This window comes from Pezoporus flaviventris, unplaced genomic scaffold, assembly GCF_033815535.1.
Source record: "Pezoporus flaviventris isolate CSIRO_AGI_PZ_B2104156 unplaced genomic scaffold, CSIRO_AGI_Pfla_v1 ptg000213l, whole genome shotgun sequence".
In the NCBI taxonomy this organism is placed as follows: Eukaryota; Metazoa; Chordata; class Aves; order Psittaciformes; family Psittacidae; genus Pezoporus; species Pezoporus flaviventris.
The window spans coordinates 7,130,939-7,149,511 of record NW_026892761.1 but is presented as its reverse complement, the minus strand read 5'-3'; the positions used below and the strand labels follow the sequence as shown (position 1 = coordinate 7,149,511).

General features: G+C 45.2%; 2 protein-coding genes across 10 annotated transcripts in view; one reads left to right on the top strand and one right to left on the bottom strand.

Moving 5' to 3' along the window:
- Positions 1 to 13,988, top strand: part of RIPOR3 (RIPOR family member 3) — a 124,243-nt gene extending 110,255 nt beyond the window's left edge. For all 9 annotated transcript variants that reach the window (XM_061441616.1, XM_061441620.1, XM_061441613.1 and 6 more), the window contains 11 exons: positions 3,773 to 3,902; positions 4,250 to 4,828; positions 5,890 to 6,029; positions 6,770 to 6,902; positions 7,602 to 7,710; positions 8,875 to 9,036; positions 9,183 to 9,341; positions 10,402 to 10,604; positions 10,855 to 10,938; positions 11,880 to 11,970; positions 13,030 to 13,988. In XM_061441616.1, the coding sequence (XP_061297600.1) occupies positions 3,773 to 3,902; positions 4,250 to 4,828; positions 5,890 to 6,029; positions 6,770 to 6,902; positions 7,602 to 7,710; positions 8,875 to 9,036; positions 9,183 to 9,341; positions 10,402 to 10,604; positions 10,855 to 10,938; positions 11,880 to 11,970; positions 13,030 to 13,130 (1,891 nt within the window). In that variant the 3' untranslated portion in view covers positions 13,131 to 13,988. The remainder of the gene's footprint in view (positions 1 to 3,772; positions 3,903 to 4,249; positions 4,829 to 5,889; positions 6,030 to 6,769; positions 6,903 to 7,601; positions 7,711 to 8,874; positions 9,037 to 9,182; positions 9,342 to 10,401; positions 10,605 to 10,854; positions 10,939 to 11,879; positions 11,971 to 13,029) is intronic.
- A 919-nt stretch (positions 13,989 to 14,907) lies between these two features.
- PTPN1 (protein tyrosine phosphatase non-receptor type 1) overlaps positions 14,908 to 18,573 on the bottom strand; it is a 42,430-nt gene continuing 38,764 nt past the window's right edge. The window contains exon 9 of the mRNA XM_061441622.1: positions 14,908 to 18,362. Within this exon, the coding sequence (XP_061297606.1) occupies positions 18,155 to 18,362 (208 nt within the window). The 3' untranslated portion in view covers positions 14,908 to 18,154. The remainder of the gene's footprint in view (positions 18,363 to 18,573) is intronic.

Sequence of the window (18,573 nt, the reverse complement as noted above, 5' to 3'; positions counted from 1 at the left end):
TTGCTTACAGAGAGGAGAAGTTGTGTGGTGATAACTCATGGTGTTTGTATTTTTCAAAGGCAGAGCACTCAACAGCTGCTTTTTTCTTTGGTTTAAGAATAACTAAACAAATCCAGCTGATATGCCCAAACTTCCCCAAGAGGCAAGCTTTCAATCTAGACCTGCTTTGTGAGAAATCCAAGTGTGGATCAGTCTTCCACTTCTAAATGTATATTTTCTTTAAATAGACCACTAGTCTTCTGGGCTCTAACAAAAGTTCCTTCAGCTCCTTTATAGATTATGCCGTGAATGACCTTGGGCCTGTTGCAGAATGGCTTTCTTGGCCAGTTTGGCAGAAGACTTTGGTTTTTTTGCCAACCTAAATAGCAGTCTGAATTCTGTGTCTCATATGGAGGACAAAGAGAAAGCCTGTATTCTCTTTACAGAACTTCAGTTAGCACCCTGTCCTGGGATCTAAGGGTGCCAGCCAGCCAGAACCACTCTTGTGCTTTCTGCCTGCTTTGAGCATGTGCTGGCCTGGCTCACAGGCCTTTGTGGAGGAAAAAACCTTAAGGGGGAATAAGAAAGGAAAGTCTGTTTTTTCTGGATACAAATCTACTGACAGTTTTGCTCTTACAGATGAAAACTTACGTGACTGGGTAGTTACTCCTGCAGGTATCTTTAGCCATTAGTCCACATCTGTGCTTCTGATGGAAACGTGCTTTCTGGTGGGAGTGATGTTTCATAGCATAGTCTTGTGTTCAGCTGTACTGACCTTGAAGCTGGTGCTTATTATGCATTAGGGGTAGGTGAAACCTAACAATAATCACACTGTTTAAGTTGTGTGGGTATTTTCACTGGTGTTCACTAGGAAAAAAGAAATCTCATGATTAACAGCGAGTTCAGTCCAGTTGACCAGAATTGGTGGTGCTTTGATTTAATGCAAATGTGGATTCACAGGCTTAATAGTGGGATTCAGAGAGGTCTATTCAGAGTCCTTCTGGACGGTGGTATTTAATACATGGAGGGACTGGACAGAAGGGGAGTGATTAGGACACAGTCTTGGCAGTGAGAGAAAGGAAGGTAAGCCCTGTGGGGCTGAGGACTGAATTGGGTTCAGCTCTGATATGCTCTGTCTGATTACTTACATTCTGAGAACATCACCCAATGGAAAAATGCAGCAGGGTCAGGGAACTGACAGAAGTCTCAAGTATTTAATCACTCCACAGCCTTGGCGGTTGTCACAAAACAGCATCTCGCTGGGAATCCATGCTCAGCACTGGCAAGTCTGAGGTACCTCAGATGTGTGTGGATGCAAAGCTTCTGATGTCATGGTTGGTTTAATCTAGGAAACAGGAGCTCTAATGAGTTGTAAACCCCTTCAGGGTCAGGATGGGGCTGTGTGTTTTGGTCCTGAACACTAAAGTCCTGCAACAGTGCTAGGGTAAGCTAAGGGAAAGTTTTGTGCTACTTCAGATTGCCTGGATGGCATTGTAGTGTCATGCATTTAATGCCAACATTGTAATTAGTCATAACCAAAGGCCAGCATGTTTGGCAATACAGAAATAGAATTGGGGCAACGAAGATGATCAGACATGGGGCCACTTTCACTTTTTAATAGAATTTCTCAGTGTTGGAAAGGTGTTGATGGATAACACTGTACAGGCATAGCGATGTTCACTGTGGGGAATGTGGAAAGTAAATGGTTAGCCACTGTTTCTCTCAGTACAGCCACAAAAGACCCCCATGGCAAAGTACTTGTCCCACAATTTCAAGTGAAATAAATAGTGAAGTTTTTGCAGACTTGACTTCTGCAGAGGTTTTTGTGTCAATGATTTCAGGAAGTGACCAGACAAACTAAGGAAAAGCGGGTGACAGCTAAAGGCAATAGTCTGCTTGTGAAGTCTGCTGCATGACAGATCTGAACTATGGATTGCCTCAGATTTGAGTGTGTGTCTGGGGAAAACCTACTAGATTTGACTTATTTCCTGTGCTTTTCCCCTGAAAATCCCCTACTGGCTTCTGTCAATGTCAGTGTGCTGGGAGAGATGGATTCACAGCTCTGCCCCAGTATGGTGTTCTGTTTGCTGCACAAATGTGGAACAAGACAATGTATCATGCCCAAAGAGCTTACAACCAGGGGAGAACAGATGCTTTAGACCAGATTTCATTCTTTCCTTCACCCATTGCTTTGCTCTCTCACCTTGTAATCTTGCAGTAACAGGGAGCGTGTGCTTGGCTGGAGGCAGCTCAATAGTGGTATTTTGCCAGTGGGTTTCAGTAATTGTCAAAAGGGCAAAAGAGATTTAGCTTGTCATTCCTGCCCCTTTCCTCCAAAGTGTCATTTTGCATTGCTATAGTAAAAGCTGAAGATGAAAAATCTGAGGAATGGACCCCTGTGACTCTTCTTAAGAAATGGCATGGATGGGATTCATAATTTTCTTCCATCAGTAAACATAGGAGGCTTTGCCTAAAAGGCTCTCGCTGTCAGAAACCTGATTTATGTTCTGCATGGTGAGCCAATGCAGATGGTGGTTGATGTAACTCCATGGAACCGGCCTGCTTGATGAACCCCAGCTTGGTGACAGCATTCATGTAGACAATTAACCTGCATTAGGTGAGCTCACAGAGCGATACCTCCATGCTGAGGAAGACACTGCAGGATGCTGCTGAGAATTGTCCCTGTGCAACAGGAGAAGCTGGAGAGAACTGGAGCTCTGTTTTTCAGCTTTTGCTGGAGAGCAGAAGTTCCACTCCATGTAATTGATTAGTCCTTGTGATTGTTTGGATCTTTTCAGACTTGTAGTGGTTCCGTGCTGTACAGCTGAATGCAGCTGACTTTATCTTACTCTTTGCTCGTTACATTCATATCTGTGAAATTACACATTTGTTATAAACCATTAACTTGTTTTCCTAAATGGAAAACCAAACTCAGTCCTCATGCCACAGGGCATATCGGTGGGGAACAAAAGTGACATGTAATACCCCCCCCCCCCCCCCCCCAAACTTGCTTTAAGTAACTTAAAATATGCTCTCCTTCTCCTGGTTAGCCGAGTTGAATTTTGGGAGGCAGTTTGTCCAAGTTTCCTTAGACTCTTTGCAAAGGAGTTGGGAAATTAATGGCTGTGATGTAGTAGGTAAGTGGGAAGTCTTTAGAGTGGGACTTGTCAAGCTCTTCTAGACCATAGCTGGTTATCCTCTGGGAACTGGACTTGTCCATGACTGTATGAACCACACAACTTGCCATATCCCAGCGCACAGGTTTCCTCTGCCAGCCAAAGGAGTTGTTTATTCATATTTGAAGGATAATGAAGGTGGAGGTTTTTAGTAGCTTTTCCAGGTGCTATGTGCTCTGCAGGGGGGAAATTCATGGCAGTTTTCCTTTCTTACATGTGTTATAATTCCTGCCTATGTCGGATGTGGTATATATCTCGCTGCTTGTCCAGTGGCTGCTGGCAAGCAGCTGATGCTGTACTTGCCAGCGCTGTGTAGGACATGGCAGGGGGACAGAGAGTGCTTCAGATTTATGGCCTGTTGGACTCCTATTCCCAAGACTGTGGCACATGTCTCTGTCTAAAGGGTGTTGAGAATTCCGTGTAAAACACAGAATCGTTTTGCCTACCTCTTTCTCTGGTACAATCAAAAGTATTGGTCAGAGAGGCAGTTTTGCTTTCCTTTTATTCCCCGTGTTTAGTAAATGTCACAGTTCAATCCTAACGGCTATTCCTGCTGCTAAATGTTTCTGTGCTTTCCGGACTTACTGACACTTGGGTCTTTGTGTCTCTTTCTACAGCCCCTTTGACACAGAGAACCTGTTCTTGTCACCTGGAACCACTGCCAAGTTTTCTGTGAGTAGCAGGAAAAGCTCATTATACAACTGGACCCCACCAAATACTCCCAGCTTCAGAGAGAAATACTACCTGGTGAGTATGCCGAGGAGAGCAGAATGCAAAGCACAGACCTAAGACTTGACTCATTCATTCAAGAGGGGTTTGGTTTAATGGTTGTTTTATATGACCCTCTTAAATCTGCCATATATCTCAAGTGCTAATAACATCACTGATATGTTCACCTAACCATCAAGCCTTCTTTTGTCCAATCTACACTCGCCTGGCTGCCTTGTGCAGAAGAGCCCTGTGGTTTTGATCAGTTGGGTGTGTACATTTCCAAGAACAGGAACCCACAGTTCTCTTAGTTCTCTATCTTCGGTGGTATCTCATGCTTTTCAATTGTCTCTATGCTCACTGTTGAATCTGTTTGTTTGCTGCAGTCTGTTTTGCAACAAAGGCAGAGCCAAGCGGATGGAAGTGATGCTCAGCCTCCCAGCATACTGAGCTATTTGGCTGCCTGTGATTTCGATGTGCATAGGAGGAGCAAGCCTTGCACCCCGGCAGAGACAAGTGAGGCAGACTCGTTCAGCTCTGAGGATCAGAAAGGGATGGAATCCAGAACTGCAACTCCAGCTCTAGACCACAGGACGTTGCCATTGGTGATGATCCAAGAGACCTGTGCAGAAGAGCGGCAGCATCCTCTTCCAGATCACACAACTCTGGATATCCTGAAGAAGACGCCGTGTGTGGATGGATTTCCAAGTAACCCACCGAGTTTTCGGAGTCGTCACAAAGGTGGAGATTCTTTCCACCAGACCAGAACCCACCGTCTGACAGAGCATGAAGACTTCAGCCAGAAAAGCTTGACTACTGCAAATGACCTAAAGCTAGACGGACATACAAAGTCAATTGATAAGACTCTCCAAGAAGTGTTAAATTTGCTGAAATCACACGATGTGGTGCAAGCCCAGCTGGAGAAATTGGAATACCAGGTCTCATCCCTGAGGGATAAATTAAAGGTATGTTGGAGTTTTACTGTTGGTAGATGGTGTAGCTCCCACTGGTAGTCTTAAAACTGCAGAGGTTCCATGACTGCAGTGGATTTGAGTTAATGATGTAGCAATAGCAGTGTTCCCAGAAAGTAAGTTTGGCCACCAGAGGTCAGGCACTACTCGGAAAAGACAGCCCTGAGAGCTGACTACAGCGGAGCCGGATGTTGCACAGTCCCTCTCAAGAGACAGCCCTCGGGTGCTGTGTGCAGGTCAGTAACTGTGAAAAAGAAATTAGGATGTTGCCTGCAGTCAAAGTGGAAGCAAGCGTGGGCTCAGCAGGGTGTGAACAGTGTGTGCCACAGCCTCTGCATTTTGTCTGCTTCTGAGTTTTGTTAATGTTTTCAGATTTAGTGTACCCGGAGATGACTGCATCAGTTCAAACCAAACATTTCTCCAGGGTCCCCCAGGTTTTGCAGGCAGCTCAGACTGTCTGACAAGTTGTATGATGCTGAAAACAATTCTTTCTTTGGAGTAAAGGTCTTGGAGAAGAGCTTTCTGCAAGCAGTGGGTTATTCTGCAAACCTGGGAGCACTGTATGTGGGATACAGACACTGTAAGGCTTCCTCTGAGGTCTGGAATAATAAATGGTGTTAGCCAGTGCTCTCACAGCAGCCTTTCCAAGGGGAAGAAAGTTACTGGCCCCATGAAGTCCATTATTGATATCAGAGTTCTTGGTTACTACTGGAATGTAACAGACCCCTAAGATAGTTACTTCAAGATCTAAAACAAGGAGTAAAGGAAAGTGGCACAAGATGCAGAGGAAATCAGGTCTTATATCTACCTGAACAGGCAGGGAAATCCAGAGAGGAATACAGACAGATCAAAATACAGAAGCACATTTTGAATCCAATTAGAACACTATTTTTGGATCAGTCTGGAGCAGGAGGTAACTTTCCTGGTGCGGCAGGAATGAAATCAGAAAAGCAAATTGATTTGTTATTAAGAGTGACTGGAAAAACTGCCAAGAACTCATGCAGAATGGCTTGATAACTAGAAATAACAGCATCTTTCCTCCCATTCCATCACAGCTAAAGCCACTTCATCACAAACACTCATCTATGGAAAGCTTAATGGTGGAGACAGTACTGGAAAGTTTTGACTTTTTAAACGCTGACTGCAGCGCTGATGAGCTCTCGTTGTTCGGAAGCGTACGGACAGCCAGTATCAGGTATGCGTCTGCAGCACTTCCTTATGGGAGGTAAGGAGGGCTGATCCTGGGAATGCCTCCTAATACACTGTGCTTGCCTTGCACAGTTGTGTAACAGCTGTGCAGAGCTGCAGCTCTGGGCAGAAACCAATTGCTGTGAATACTCCAAGATTCAGATTAGCCCACAGAGCGTGATGGAAGTGCCTAATGTGTAGACCTGCTAGAAACAGACTGCAGCAAACAGGCTGATCAGGATGATACTAGACAGCGCTACCCTATCTGAGTAACTTACAGAGCTCTTCTACTTGTTGCTTCATTTGAATTCAGTTTTGCAGGTTGTGCACTGAAACCGAACATTCCAGAGCTATGAGCCTGATCCTGGGAGACTTATTACATTCTCAATATCAGCGAGTTGGGAGGCACCACAGGATTTGTCTGTGTGCTGCTTCTGCACCTCACCTGCTGCAGATGAGCCAGCAACTCAGTTCATGCTATCTGGAAACATCTTTTACCAGTATTGGTTCTCCAGAATGGGATTTTGTGGGATCAACTGATCCAGCATTACTGCACTGGAAAAAAGTTAAAGTCCTCATATTTTTAAGAAGTGTTATCAGTGCAATAAAAAAAAGTCTGAGATCTGTTAAATGCCACAGGGTTTGTACTTCTGCAGCTTGCTTGCAGGCTGCTACTGAGACTGTGCACCTTTAGCTTATTTAGCTATAAGAGTCTTAACTCTCTCTTCTCTTTTCTTTCCTCAACAGCACATACAATGACAACACACTGCAGTCCCTGAGCTGTGACATGAGAACAGAAACAAGAGATGTAACTACAGGTGATGACAACTTAGACACGCTATTGGTAACTCATCTGAAGCTGTGCAAAGGCCTTTTGCAGGTAAGGAAGAGCCTGTGGTTTTGATTCCAGTTACAAAAATGAATACGTAGCTGGCTCCTTTTTAAGACGAGGCTGAGAATAGAAATTGAGTCCAGAAATTGAATCCAGAACAAAACTGCTGCTTTATTTCAGCCTCTGGGTTTTGCTGAAGCTCTAGGTAATTACTTTTGTGTCCCAAGCAGGCTGCTAATGCAGTAGGGCAGATTTGAGTTGAATTGTGTACTGATAACAGGGGATCAATTTCTTAATGGATGAAAACTGCTACTTCTAGAATGAAACTGGCAGCATGTAGGCAAGAAAGAACTCCTGCCTCCCCTTGAGACCTCATTCCTCAATTAATTTCAGTTACAGTGCTCAAGCACATTATCGTCCTCAAAGTATTACCTCTGATGAGGATGGGCAGCAGAGGACAGTGTAACAATTAGTATTGATCTGCTGTGCAGTTGTCAATGGACAGGGTGGAGGAGGATCAAGTGCCAGCCAGCCTGTGCCAGCACACTGTGATTCACTCATCCTGTTCTGCTGAGCAGCTCTGCACTCAGGACTCATCCATCCCATGATGGGCAAAGAGGCCTTTTGAGAGCAGCTGTGTGTTTTCTCATAGATTACAAGAGATTGATTCCAAGAACAAACCCTCATTCATCTTGTGCTCGATGCTGCCTTTGTTCCAGCTGCTAAGATAAGCATGTTGTGTTTCAGAAACTGAGCTCACCCACTGTAGCCCAGGTTGTCCAGAAGAGCATCCTGGAAGAAGTGTCGGAGCAGACACGGGTCCTTGGTGATGTCTTGGATATGTCTGTTGAAGAAAGTGAGTAACTGCATTGTTCCAAGTCATGCCTGAGGTGTGAGAGGGGCAGGTGACTCTGCTCAAGCTTCTCCAGACACATCAGGTTTCATCTTGAATGTCTTACACATTCACATAATTAAACCAGCTCTTAAGCTTGGATTCTCAGGGAAAACAGGGCTACTTGTTTGCTTGTTTTTCCTCTGCAAGGAAGGAAAGGATTTCAGGAACTTTGTCTCAGACCTAGTAGCTGAACTGGTTTGTCTTAAAAACAGGGATGTTATGGATGATGGAGTTTGCAGTCAAAGAACATTGTAACAGCCTTAATAAAATCCTCTTTTATGGCTCTGCTTACTGCATAAAAGCAAACAGCCCAAATGTGCAAGGAAAGTTTGGTGTGCAGTTTTTCCCATCTTGGGCCTTCCCACTACTCAATCACTTCCACTGACTGCTGAAGGTGACAAAATGATAACAGCCCAGTGGGAGACTGAAGACTTTTGGTCTCATCTTGGTAAATAGAGTGGCAGGAATACAGGTTTTAATTGGAAGCATTTGCTGACACATTTTACGCTGAAGGATGTGAGAATAAACCCTTCCCTGGAGCAAAGCTCTGAAAGGCCTGTGGTACAGCATGATGAGGAGAGTGTAGGAGTTTTAAATGCAGAACACAAAGGTAAGAGTGGGAAAGGGTTTAAATAATAGCAAGGAGCCACAAGGTATTGCTTGAAGTGCTCTTCTTCAAGTGCTCTTCTTCCTTTGAAGGAAAGCCTGCCTCAGCCTCTGCACTGAGGTTCAGAGTTCTCCCCTTGTGAAGGTACATAAGACAGGATCTCTAAAGTGCTTGGATATGGCACAGCTCTGGTTGATAGAGATGGAAACAGTTCAACTCACAAAGTGGTTCTGAAACTTGACTTGGATAAAATGAATGAACACAAGGCAGAGGAGCTGCAATGTGTCTCATTCAGGTCTTGTAATGACATCTTAGGAGCTCAGCCCAAGCCTGGTGAAATCGGTGCTTGCAGATGTTAAAATACTGGCAGCAAATCTCCGGCTTTGAACAAAGCCATCTACAGAACACAAACACAAGTCAGTGCTGACACATCTCGACATATGCCATCTGGTGCCTCTTTTCTCATGTGAAATCCAAAATCTGCTAGAGCTCACTGTCTTTAAAATGGGATTTTTCAGTTATTCAGAAGACTAAAAAGAAGAAGCAGTACCTGAAGATCTGGAGTGACCTTGCAGAGCCCAGCAGCATCTTGTTTGCTTCAGCAGAAAGATTCCGTCACGCACTAAAATACACCCTGATGCTCAAAGTGAAGGAGAAATACCCCCGTCAGTTAGAAGCAGGTACTGAGCTGCCACTCAGGTTTCTTTTTGTTGCATGGCTGGACATTGTCTTTATCCACTTTAAACTACAACTCTGACTCTTTGAAGCAGTTTACATTAAACCAACCTTTCTTCTTCTCCTTTGTTCTTTCCCATGCTGCTTCCAGTGCTGCAGAGGTTGCTGGAGCAGATTGTCACCTGTGATGGGCTGCTCCCCTGCCTGCCCCTCCAACCAGAACTGGTGACTTCATTCCAATTTTACAGCTACCTGGAGAAGCACCACATCACCAGCCTGGAGAAACACTTGGGAAAACTTGCTAAAGAAGGTAAGGGCAGTGCTTGGCTCCCTCCCTTGAACTGACAAGCCCAGCAGCTGGCTGCTGCTCTCCCGGTTACTACTCAGGATGCACTGTCAGAGCAGAAAGCAGCCCAACCACTGCATTGACAATTTGTTTCCATTTTAATTCCCCTTCTGACCAGGTAACTTTAATTAGAACAGGAAAGACAAGCCTGGCTCCCATACATAACGAGGTAAAAACAAAGCAGAGGTGGGAAGATAGGTTTCTTAAGTGTCCTAAAGAGTGGGTCTGTAATAGTCTGAAGTTCAAGCAGAAACAGCTGGCAGCAATCTAGGGCTGGCTCCAGGGGCTGCGTAAATGTCTGCAGCTCTGTGTGACTGTTGTTTGCTATTACCTATGTCTGGTTACAGCTGCGGTTACACATGTAGCACGAGTCCAGCACGTGACAGCACTTACAGCTCGGTCCGTGTCAGAGAAGAATTACTTTAAAAATAGTCCTGATATTGGCTGCATCTTTAGTCTTGTTTTGATGCAGATGAGTCATCTGCGGCGTGCCTGAGGTCTGCGTGGTGCTGGCCAGGGAGGAAGTCCTGGGATATTCTTCAAACTGGAACTGCAAATCCAGTGCCTGAGCTCATTGTTTTTTAAGAGACAGAGGCTTTTCTCTTTGACCAGTACAGCAAGATCTGCCAGGGATGGTTAAAGCATTTTGCTTAATGGTGTTTTCCTTACTGTAGACTGGTCTGCTTGTCCTAACACCCAAAGGCGTAGGAGTAGGTGCAGTTCTTTAGCACCGCATGTTGTACTTGATGTACCCAGGGCTTCACTGCACTCCATGAACTAATAGTGTGAAATAATCTCTGCTCCATTCATCAGATGGTCTTGGCATAGGAGGAAATGAAACAATGCCAGGGAGAGAAGACAGGATGGCCAAAGGGCCAGTTGTCCTGATTTGCTTCCTGCCACACTTGGCTTGTGTCTTACGCTTGTGAACAACTGCTGGTGGCGAAAGGACAGAGAATTAGAGGGGTTTGCCTTCTCTTGGTACTGCCTTCAGCTGTCAGTGACGCTGCCCTTTCTCTTGCAGTGATGTTGATCGAGGAGCTGCAGTGCCCTGGACGGCTGAAGACTCTTAAGAAGCTGAAAGGAAAGCGGCTGAACCGGCTCCAGCCGCTGCCGCAGACGTTGCGGCTCCTGGGGCTTCTGCAGCTGGATGACAACCACCGCGTCAGCAAAGCGGCCACGGCCTGTCTGTGCCGTGCGGCGGCGAGCCGGAACTGCAGGGAAAAGGTGAAGGCTGAAATCTTCCCGGCTTGTCTGAATGGATGCTGAAATACATGGATCTGGTGTCCTGGAACAGTGCTGCTGCCTGCTCTGACCTCCTAACTAGAACCTAAACTACATCAGTACTCAAATGCCTTGTCCATGTCCGTTACTCAGTTTCAGCTTGGTAACACCAACAGTGCTTACTTAGGTCAGGTTGAATTTCAGTGTGCAATGATGCTGTAGTTTATAAAACCATTTTTTCTTTTCAATTCAGGCTCTCTTGTTTTACACCGATGCTTTAGCTGACTCTGACACAAGACTTCAGCAAGCTGCTTGTCTGGCTCTTAAAAACCTCAGAGTAAGTATATGACCCAAACTGCCACATGCAGAAGTGCGTCTGGCTTTAGTTTTAAGCCAAGTAGGGTTGCTTTTTCAGCTTCCTTGTCTTGTGAGTTAATGAACTTTTTGATTGCCAAAGTTACAAACTATTTATGCTGCTATTCAAAAGGCAGCAGCACAGGGAGCTGCAGGGATCTGGGAGTGTTTCAGTTTGATATGAGAGGTACACTACAGTGGTAGAAAGAGTGGTTTACTTTCTACAGCATTGTTGTTGAAGGACAACAGCCACTGTCTGACTGGGGGACATCTTGCAGGCAGAAAAATTAGCCCCAGTGAGCTGTACGTGGAGCTGGTTCTGAAGCTTTAACTGTAGAAATTGAAAGTTAAATCAGTTAATCTCATATTCAACACTAGCTGATTATAGCCAGGAAATAACAGTAACATTTGCATCACTGCTGTAAGAAGCTGCCAGAACAGATGTAAAGCTTTCCAGCCACCAGTTTGGTAGTGAGTTTGCATACAAGGCATTACTGTGAGCACAGTTTCTACAAACAAGTCACAAGACAGGCCCAACAAATCATAGCATCAGCTACGGTGGAAAAACACCTTTAAAATCAGAGTCTTGTCCTCAAAATCGGCTTTGCAAAGAAACCGCTGCCCTTGCACAACCTGCCGCTGCCCTTTCAGAGAAGGTCCTGACTGGTTTGTGCTGATTTAATGGTGCTGCAGCAATGACCTGTACCTGGGAACTTTCTTTTTCTGTGCCCTAAAACAGGATAGGAAGTATCATTCCTTCTTAAATTACCAAGCCTGATCAGAACTGATCTGTCTGGGGGTGAGTGGGGAGGGAAGGAAGGCGACAGTAGAACTCGGATGCAAGAAGAGGTGGGAGTCAGTATTGGATGTGTTTAGCTTGCTTGCTGAAGAGCCACTCTTGCAAACTGTTCTGTTCTCACACAGGGTGTTGAGAGCATCGAGCAGGTTGCCCAGCTGTGCCAGTCTGAAGCAGAGGAAGTGAGGAATGCAGCCAGAGAAACAACACTGTCCTTTGGTAAGTCTGTAACATGAAATAGTGCAGAACCAGAACAGGCCTGAACACATCTGGGACAATGGAACTTTTATCAGCAGCTACTTCATAAACACAGAGATAAACTTCGTACCACATGTAATAACCACAGGATCTGTTAGAGTCTGCAGAACAGGACCAAGGCCATCACTGTAGGATAAAGTGCTTTAAGAGCCACTAACCTTCCTTTTAAGAAGGTGGCAAGTAGTACTGATGGTGCTGCCTAACAGTAGTCCTGGCATCAGCAACATTCTCCTAGATGTCGTAACAAGGACATCAGAACCTGGCAGGTCACAATAAAGCCTCTTCCAGCTCTGAGATTAGTGAGGATAACTGAAAGGTCTCTTAAATATAACAAAAGAACAACAGACCTCTTTGGGTCTGGTAATCTTGTTTAGCCACCTACAAACTGACTCTTACTTCTCATCTGATATTCCTACTCTTCTGCAAATGGTTCCACTCTGAATACTGGAGGGGTAGAGTGCAAACAAAGTGGTTTTACACTGGCCCATGTCCTGTTAATTCACCTGGACTCAGCAGACCTGCAGTGGAGGGGACCTTCAGTGATGAAACACGGGTGTTCCCTGTGTGCTGCTATTGGTACTTGTGCTTCTGCTGAGGGCAGAGAGCTGCGCAGGCTGCCTCTGCTGAGCAGAGTGCTGGGGAGGGTGTCCAGTTTATTCAGGAGATAGCAGATTCCCTCTTCTCCTCTTCCCAAAGCCACTTCAGTTCACACTTAAGTTCTGGGGATCTCCAGACTTGCTTCTCGGAAACACTCAGATTCACGTGCATTACACAAGTTTTCCAGCTGTGATGTTCCAAGTTGTTACTCATGTGGAAATGTTTACAGAAGGCCTGATTTTTTCCATGGTGGCTTTGAGTAGTTTTGGGGAAACTATTCCCTTAGAAATGTGTTTGTCACTACTGAGAGGTCTTGTTGTTCTGAACAAGGTCACAACAGCAGCATTTCCAGAGAATCCTGGGTTTTAGTGTTTCTGGCTGCTTTCTTGTCCTCAGTGTGGGCTGTCTTCTCCTTCCCCACAGGTGAACAGGGCCGGCAAGCCTTTGAGAAGATGGACAGGATCTGCTGTGAACTCAGAGACACCGTACAGCAAGAGGCTGAAATCGAAATCACAGTGTTTTAGCAGCAGAGACGAGGAGCCACATCATGGTGTTCCCACAGCCACACATGGGTACCTGAGGAGCTGGTTGTGGTGTTCATCAATACCTTGTTTACTTATGCCCTGCTTAAGTAAGCACAGATCTATTCCCAAAGGGGCCGTTTGCAGTCTGCAGGAAGCAGGGGGGAATACTTCTTTACTGTCTCAGCACATGATGAAATACCAAGTGCTGGACAAATGAAAACTGGGATCTCTTAGAATATGGAACCAGGTTGAGTTAAACTCCCCACCTTACTGGAATCAGCTGCCCCTGCTCAAGAGCTATTTTTCCGTGAAGTCTTCTATTTATTCCTTATAGAAGAGAGAAACAGCAGTCCATCTAGAAACCAGCAGACACCAGGTCATTTACAGCAACTGCCACATCCATCAAAGACTATCCGGTGGTATTGCTTGGTGTTTCCTTCCCTTGTACAGTTCAGTTGCATAAGGAAAACTTTAACAGCCAATTTCATCATCATTGCAGTTTAGGACAGGGGACTAAGCAAGGACTGACACATGGATCCTCAGCAGTTACTGTACCTGGCTTGTGCAGGTCTGAGAGACATGGACAGCGCTGGAGAAGTTGGTTTGTTGTTGTTGGTTTTAAAATGTATTCATTTAGCCATAGGTCAAAACTTCTCATAATTATACAGCATTGTCAGGCTCCTTACTCAGCATTGGCTACCCTCCAGTGAGCTCACTAAGAAGCCTGGCTTCAGGTAAAATACTTGACAGGGTTTGGCTTTTGTGTGTATATATTTTTATACATAACTTTTTCTATTCAGTATTTATTTGTTGGATTTCATCCTGTTTTCTACAGTTCTAATAAAGCATTTGAGACAAGGTCCTGTGAGTGCTCCACAGTGCTGGGCACAGGCAGACAGGGCAGTAACCCCCAACTGGAAGGGAGGATCTTACCTCTAGTCAGGGTGTCACACACCACTCCTGCGGTCGGTCTGTCACAGGTTCACACAGGCTGTGCTGCTGTGCTGCTGCCGGGGTTGAGTTTGGAGATGTGCAGCTTGCTCACACAGCTGGAGGCTGTACTGAGGAGGGCTGGCTAGCAGGGTGTAGTGCTTGGGTCATGCTGCACCATAGCAGAGCAAAACCTCCCAGGCTGCTTACCTGTGCTGTGATGCTTGCTTTTAATGTACCGATTTCTCTAAAAGCAGGGAAAAGAAGTTCTAACTTTGGGAAGCTCTTCACTGCCCCAGGCCTGTCCCCCTCACAGTGCCCTGTCCCTACAAAGGGACAGGGCAGCACAGTCACCTTTCTGCCTGCACAAAGCTCCTGTATATAACACCACTCCACGCAACTTTTGGCAGTTCTCATTCCAAGCACCTCTTCTCCAGTTGTAGCCTCCCTTAAAGATACAAACCAACAGGTAAATAAGCCAACCACCACGGCAGTGTGAGAGTTGCAGGTTAGGGACATACGGGTCCACCACCCAGTGCCTGCCAACTGCAGCAGCCAGTTCCAGCACAACTGGAACTCTTTGAAAACCCTGTCCTTGAGCGTTACTACACTTGCGTTATCACACTGATTGCCTGGGCCAAAGTGGTTAAAATTTAACTGTTTAAAGTGAAAGACTAGAGCAGGGAGACAGATATCCTCTCCCTGACATGGCACTTGCTTCACTTACCTCTCTCTCTCACTGGAGCTCTGACCTACATGTAAGTTCTTCCAGTAACATTTAAATCCCGTTCCTTGCCAGCCCTCACCCCAGGAGGAGGGGAAGCAACACCACTTGCACGGACCTTCTTTAAAAAAAGAGTTTTATTGTTACAACTAAAATGAGAACTGAAAACTCGTATGGGAAATCATTGAAAAACTGTACAGGTTACCCAGAGACCTGCAACTGTTGTACCAAAACACTGAGCTTTTTTGGGGTTTTCTTTTCTTTTTTTTTTTTTTTACAAAAGTTTATTCTATGGCAATCTGTAAAAAAGAAAGACCTGATGAGTAAATATTTGCTTAAGGCATATAGCAGAGCAGCTCACTAACTTTCTAACAAGTTTAACATGGATGTTTGTCCATTTTCCAAGAACAGGTTAACCAATACACCCACTTTGAAACGCTACTGTATATACACACCCAAACTACTACATACATATACAGGACATCGAAACAAAAATGCATACAGTTCAGTAGGATAAACCTTACACACAGCTCACCAGGCTGGGGGGATGTTCCACAGCCTATCCTAGGACAGGGGATGTTTGGAACAGAGGGAGAAATGGCAAACGCCAGGAAGAGGGATGGTCAGAACTCTTTTCTTAGCAGCTGCAGAAGCTTTCTCTTGTGAGAGTGATTTCCAAGTGAATGGTTCTGCACCCAAAGGAAGGATGCTCTGGTTTCCTGTCAGGCCTAACATTGCATGTTCCCTCCTGGGAACAGGACAGTTCTTTCAGTGCCAGGTCTTCCTTTTCAAAGGGGCCACTGCTGCAGGAGCTGCATCTCTGCAGGTCACAGCAGGCTGCCACTGAGCTCTGACACAAGAGGTTTCCATCTCCTCCTCTTCCAGTGGCAGCACAGCCAGTGAGCCCGTGAACTCACTGTGCTGTTGCCTGCCCCCAGTGCCCTGGGTGAGGTGTGGGTAGGGCTTACTAAACTCTCTGGAATGTCTGTACTATACTTACTCAGCTGAAATGAACCATGCCGAACAACCGGGTTACACTGAGTACGCAGGAATTCAGTAGGAAGTCATGCCAAGGATTGGGCGAGTACATGTTATCCGATAAACACCAAACCAGTCTAGCGCTGAACGAAGGGACTTTCAGCAACACCCTTGGAACCACAACCACTTAATGATCAGGTCATGCAAATATAATTTCTGGGCACATCAGGAAGCAGAAATATAAGTTCTTTCACCTTTCAAGCACGTGGTATTTAATCAGGACACTAGAAGACTTTACATGCATTTTAATACAAATGGGGTACAAATGTTGCCTTAGAACAATATTCTACCAGATGATGGGAGAGAATAGTGGGGACAAAGCAATCACATAATGTATCTTAAATACACAGATGAGCCATTATATATTACCATTTTTCTATACTCATTTTTCATGTTTCCAATAATATAACTAAATATTGACTGATTACAACATTCCTCCTTTCAAGTACTGGTCTGACCAACAGTCTCACAGGTAAAGTATTGACTCCCAGTACTACCTGAGGATTTATTATTGTACTTTTGAAAAGCCCTTGATGCAAGCTTAACAAAACACAAAATAGAAATAACTCCCACCCCCAACCCCCCCCATTCACCAACTTATTCACTGAAGGAAGAGCTACACCCAGACAGCTTTGCACAAATAAATATGGAGTGGAGAGACTTACGTAAGGTACTCCATAGCGATGCTTGCACTGAGAATGGTGGTTAAGTGCTATCACTCTAGAGAGACTTTAAAAATAAGAAGAACTGATTAGTAACACTGTTGTGAATCAGCTGTCATGGTTTCAATCACTACAGCCGCCGGTAGTGAGTTTACTCCTCTGCGCCATGACGCGAGCAAAGACACCTTTGCTATTATTCCATTGATAATTTGGTAACACGCGAGGAACAGCACTGACTAAGTGTTAGTGCAATGCTGACTTCCAGTCACAGTTCTACCAATGCACCCAAATCCTTATTTACAAGCACTCTACATGATTTGAGTCCCGGGCGCGGCGCAGGGGCAGCATCCCCATCCCCTGCTGCAGAGGTGCAGGGCTGCCCCTTGCACCATCTGCCCCGTGATGCTGAAGAGTGAATCTTCAACCGAACTAAAGCCAGTACATTAAATCTTTGCTTTGAACAAAGCAGCACACAAATGTTTGCATCATGAGCCAACCCATACATCCACAGACCAACATGGCTTCTGTTGAGCTTCCTATGTCTTAAGGAAGCTGCTACAGCATTAATTGCTCTGGATTTACGCAATGCTTTCCTGCTCATCACCTGTGGTGGCTCCGAGCACGTCACCTCCCCGGCCCTCACAGTAAGCTATTCCTACGGAGCAGAGTGAAACTGCATTTTACATTCCAAATGATGAGGTTTAAGCACTGGTCCATCTGAATGCCAGCTGCACGATGCTGGTGGACACGTTTTGGTTGAATTTCCCTTCCTGTTTCTCTCCCTCCCCTCAACCTCTCCTAACCCAGAATGTAAAAGTAAAACCAGCTTTACAGAGGATGGTGCAATGTAAATAGGCGCATGTGCAAGTAGAGTGCAACAAAAGTCAATGAGGGGGATACAGTTATTAAAGGAAAAGAAGGAAAAAAAAAAAGAGCTTGACATGTTGGGATACCCTGAGCAAATGCAGAAGCCTGTTTCTATAAACACATGTAAAACAATAAGCTCTTTAAGAACAGTTATGCCAGGATTAAATATATCAATACCACAGGCACTGCCCACAACTCAGTCTGCAATGATGAAGCAAGTTAAAAAAAACCCTAAACCAAAAACCCCAACCACAACACCCGTCCCCAGTGCCCTCCCCTTCCAAAAAGGTACATTCTTCAGGTATGTGGGGTTCTTTTTCTGTTTTTGGGAACTCGTCAATATAAGTCATGTATTTGGTTACAACACTTGGAGAGTACAAGCAAGTTTCACTTGTGCCTAGTTTTTCTGAAACAAAAGAAAAAGAACAAGAACTGGCTTTTTAAAAAAGGCTAAAAACAACAATGTGTTGTAGTTCTACTATTGAGTCTAAAAAAAAGAAAGAAGTAGAGGAAAAAAAGGAAGAAAAGGAAAACAGACTATTTGGCATTTTCTCTGCTTACTCCTGAATATTTTAAGGCCCTGAGATTAGAATATTATGTTCTTGGGACCACAGGGCTAGATAAAACCCTAGTGCATCAATTCTCTCTTTAAGCCCTAACCAAAGTTCCGGCCTTTCAAGCTAAGATCTACCTCCACTGAGACGAGGCTCAGGTGCCTCCATTCGCTTTCCTTCAGAGGAGCTGATTACAAACCCATGGAATTGGTGGTGTTTTCTGTAGGGTCTCTCTTGCTGGCACGTCCATCAATGAAAACACACCCTGTAACAGAGGTAAGCTCCTGCCGTCAGGAAGGTGAACATGCATATATTCACTAGAAATGGCTTCCAGGTTGTCATCATGTTCTCATCATCCTCTTCTGAGCTCTCCGACTTCTTTGACTCTTCTTTGCGGGGTGAGAGACGCGGGTTTTCACCAACAGTTCTCCTCCGAATTTCAGTGTCTTGACTAGTGCTTAAGGACAAAGACAGAAACATTCAGCACTGGAGGGAAATAACCACTCAGCGCTGGACTCTCCATTCATTTGGTTGCTCTGAATACAACTAGTTACCATGCCGGATGCCAGCAACACCAGGGCATGCGGGCATCATCCCCTTCCCCAGCACTCCGGTAAATCAGGAGTGACACCTAGCGGTTACGCAGGCAGGAGCCTCGGCTTCGCTGC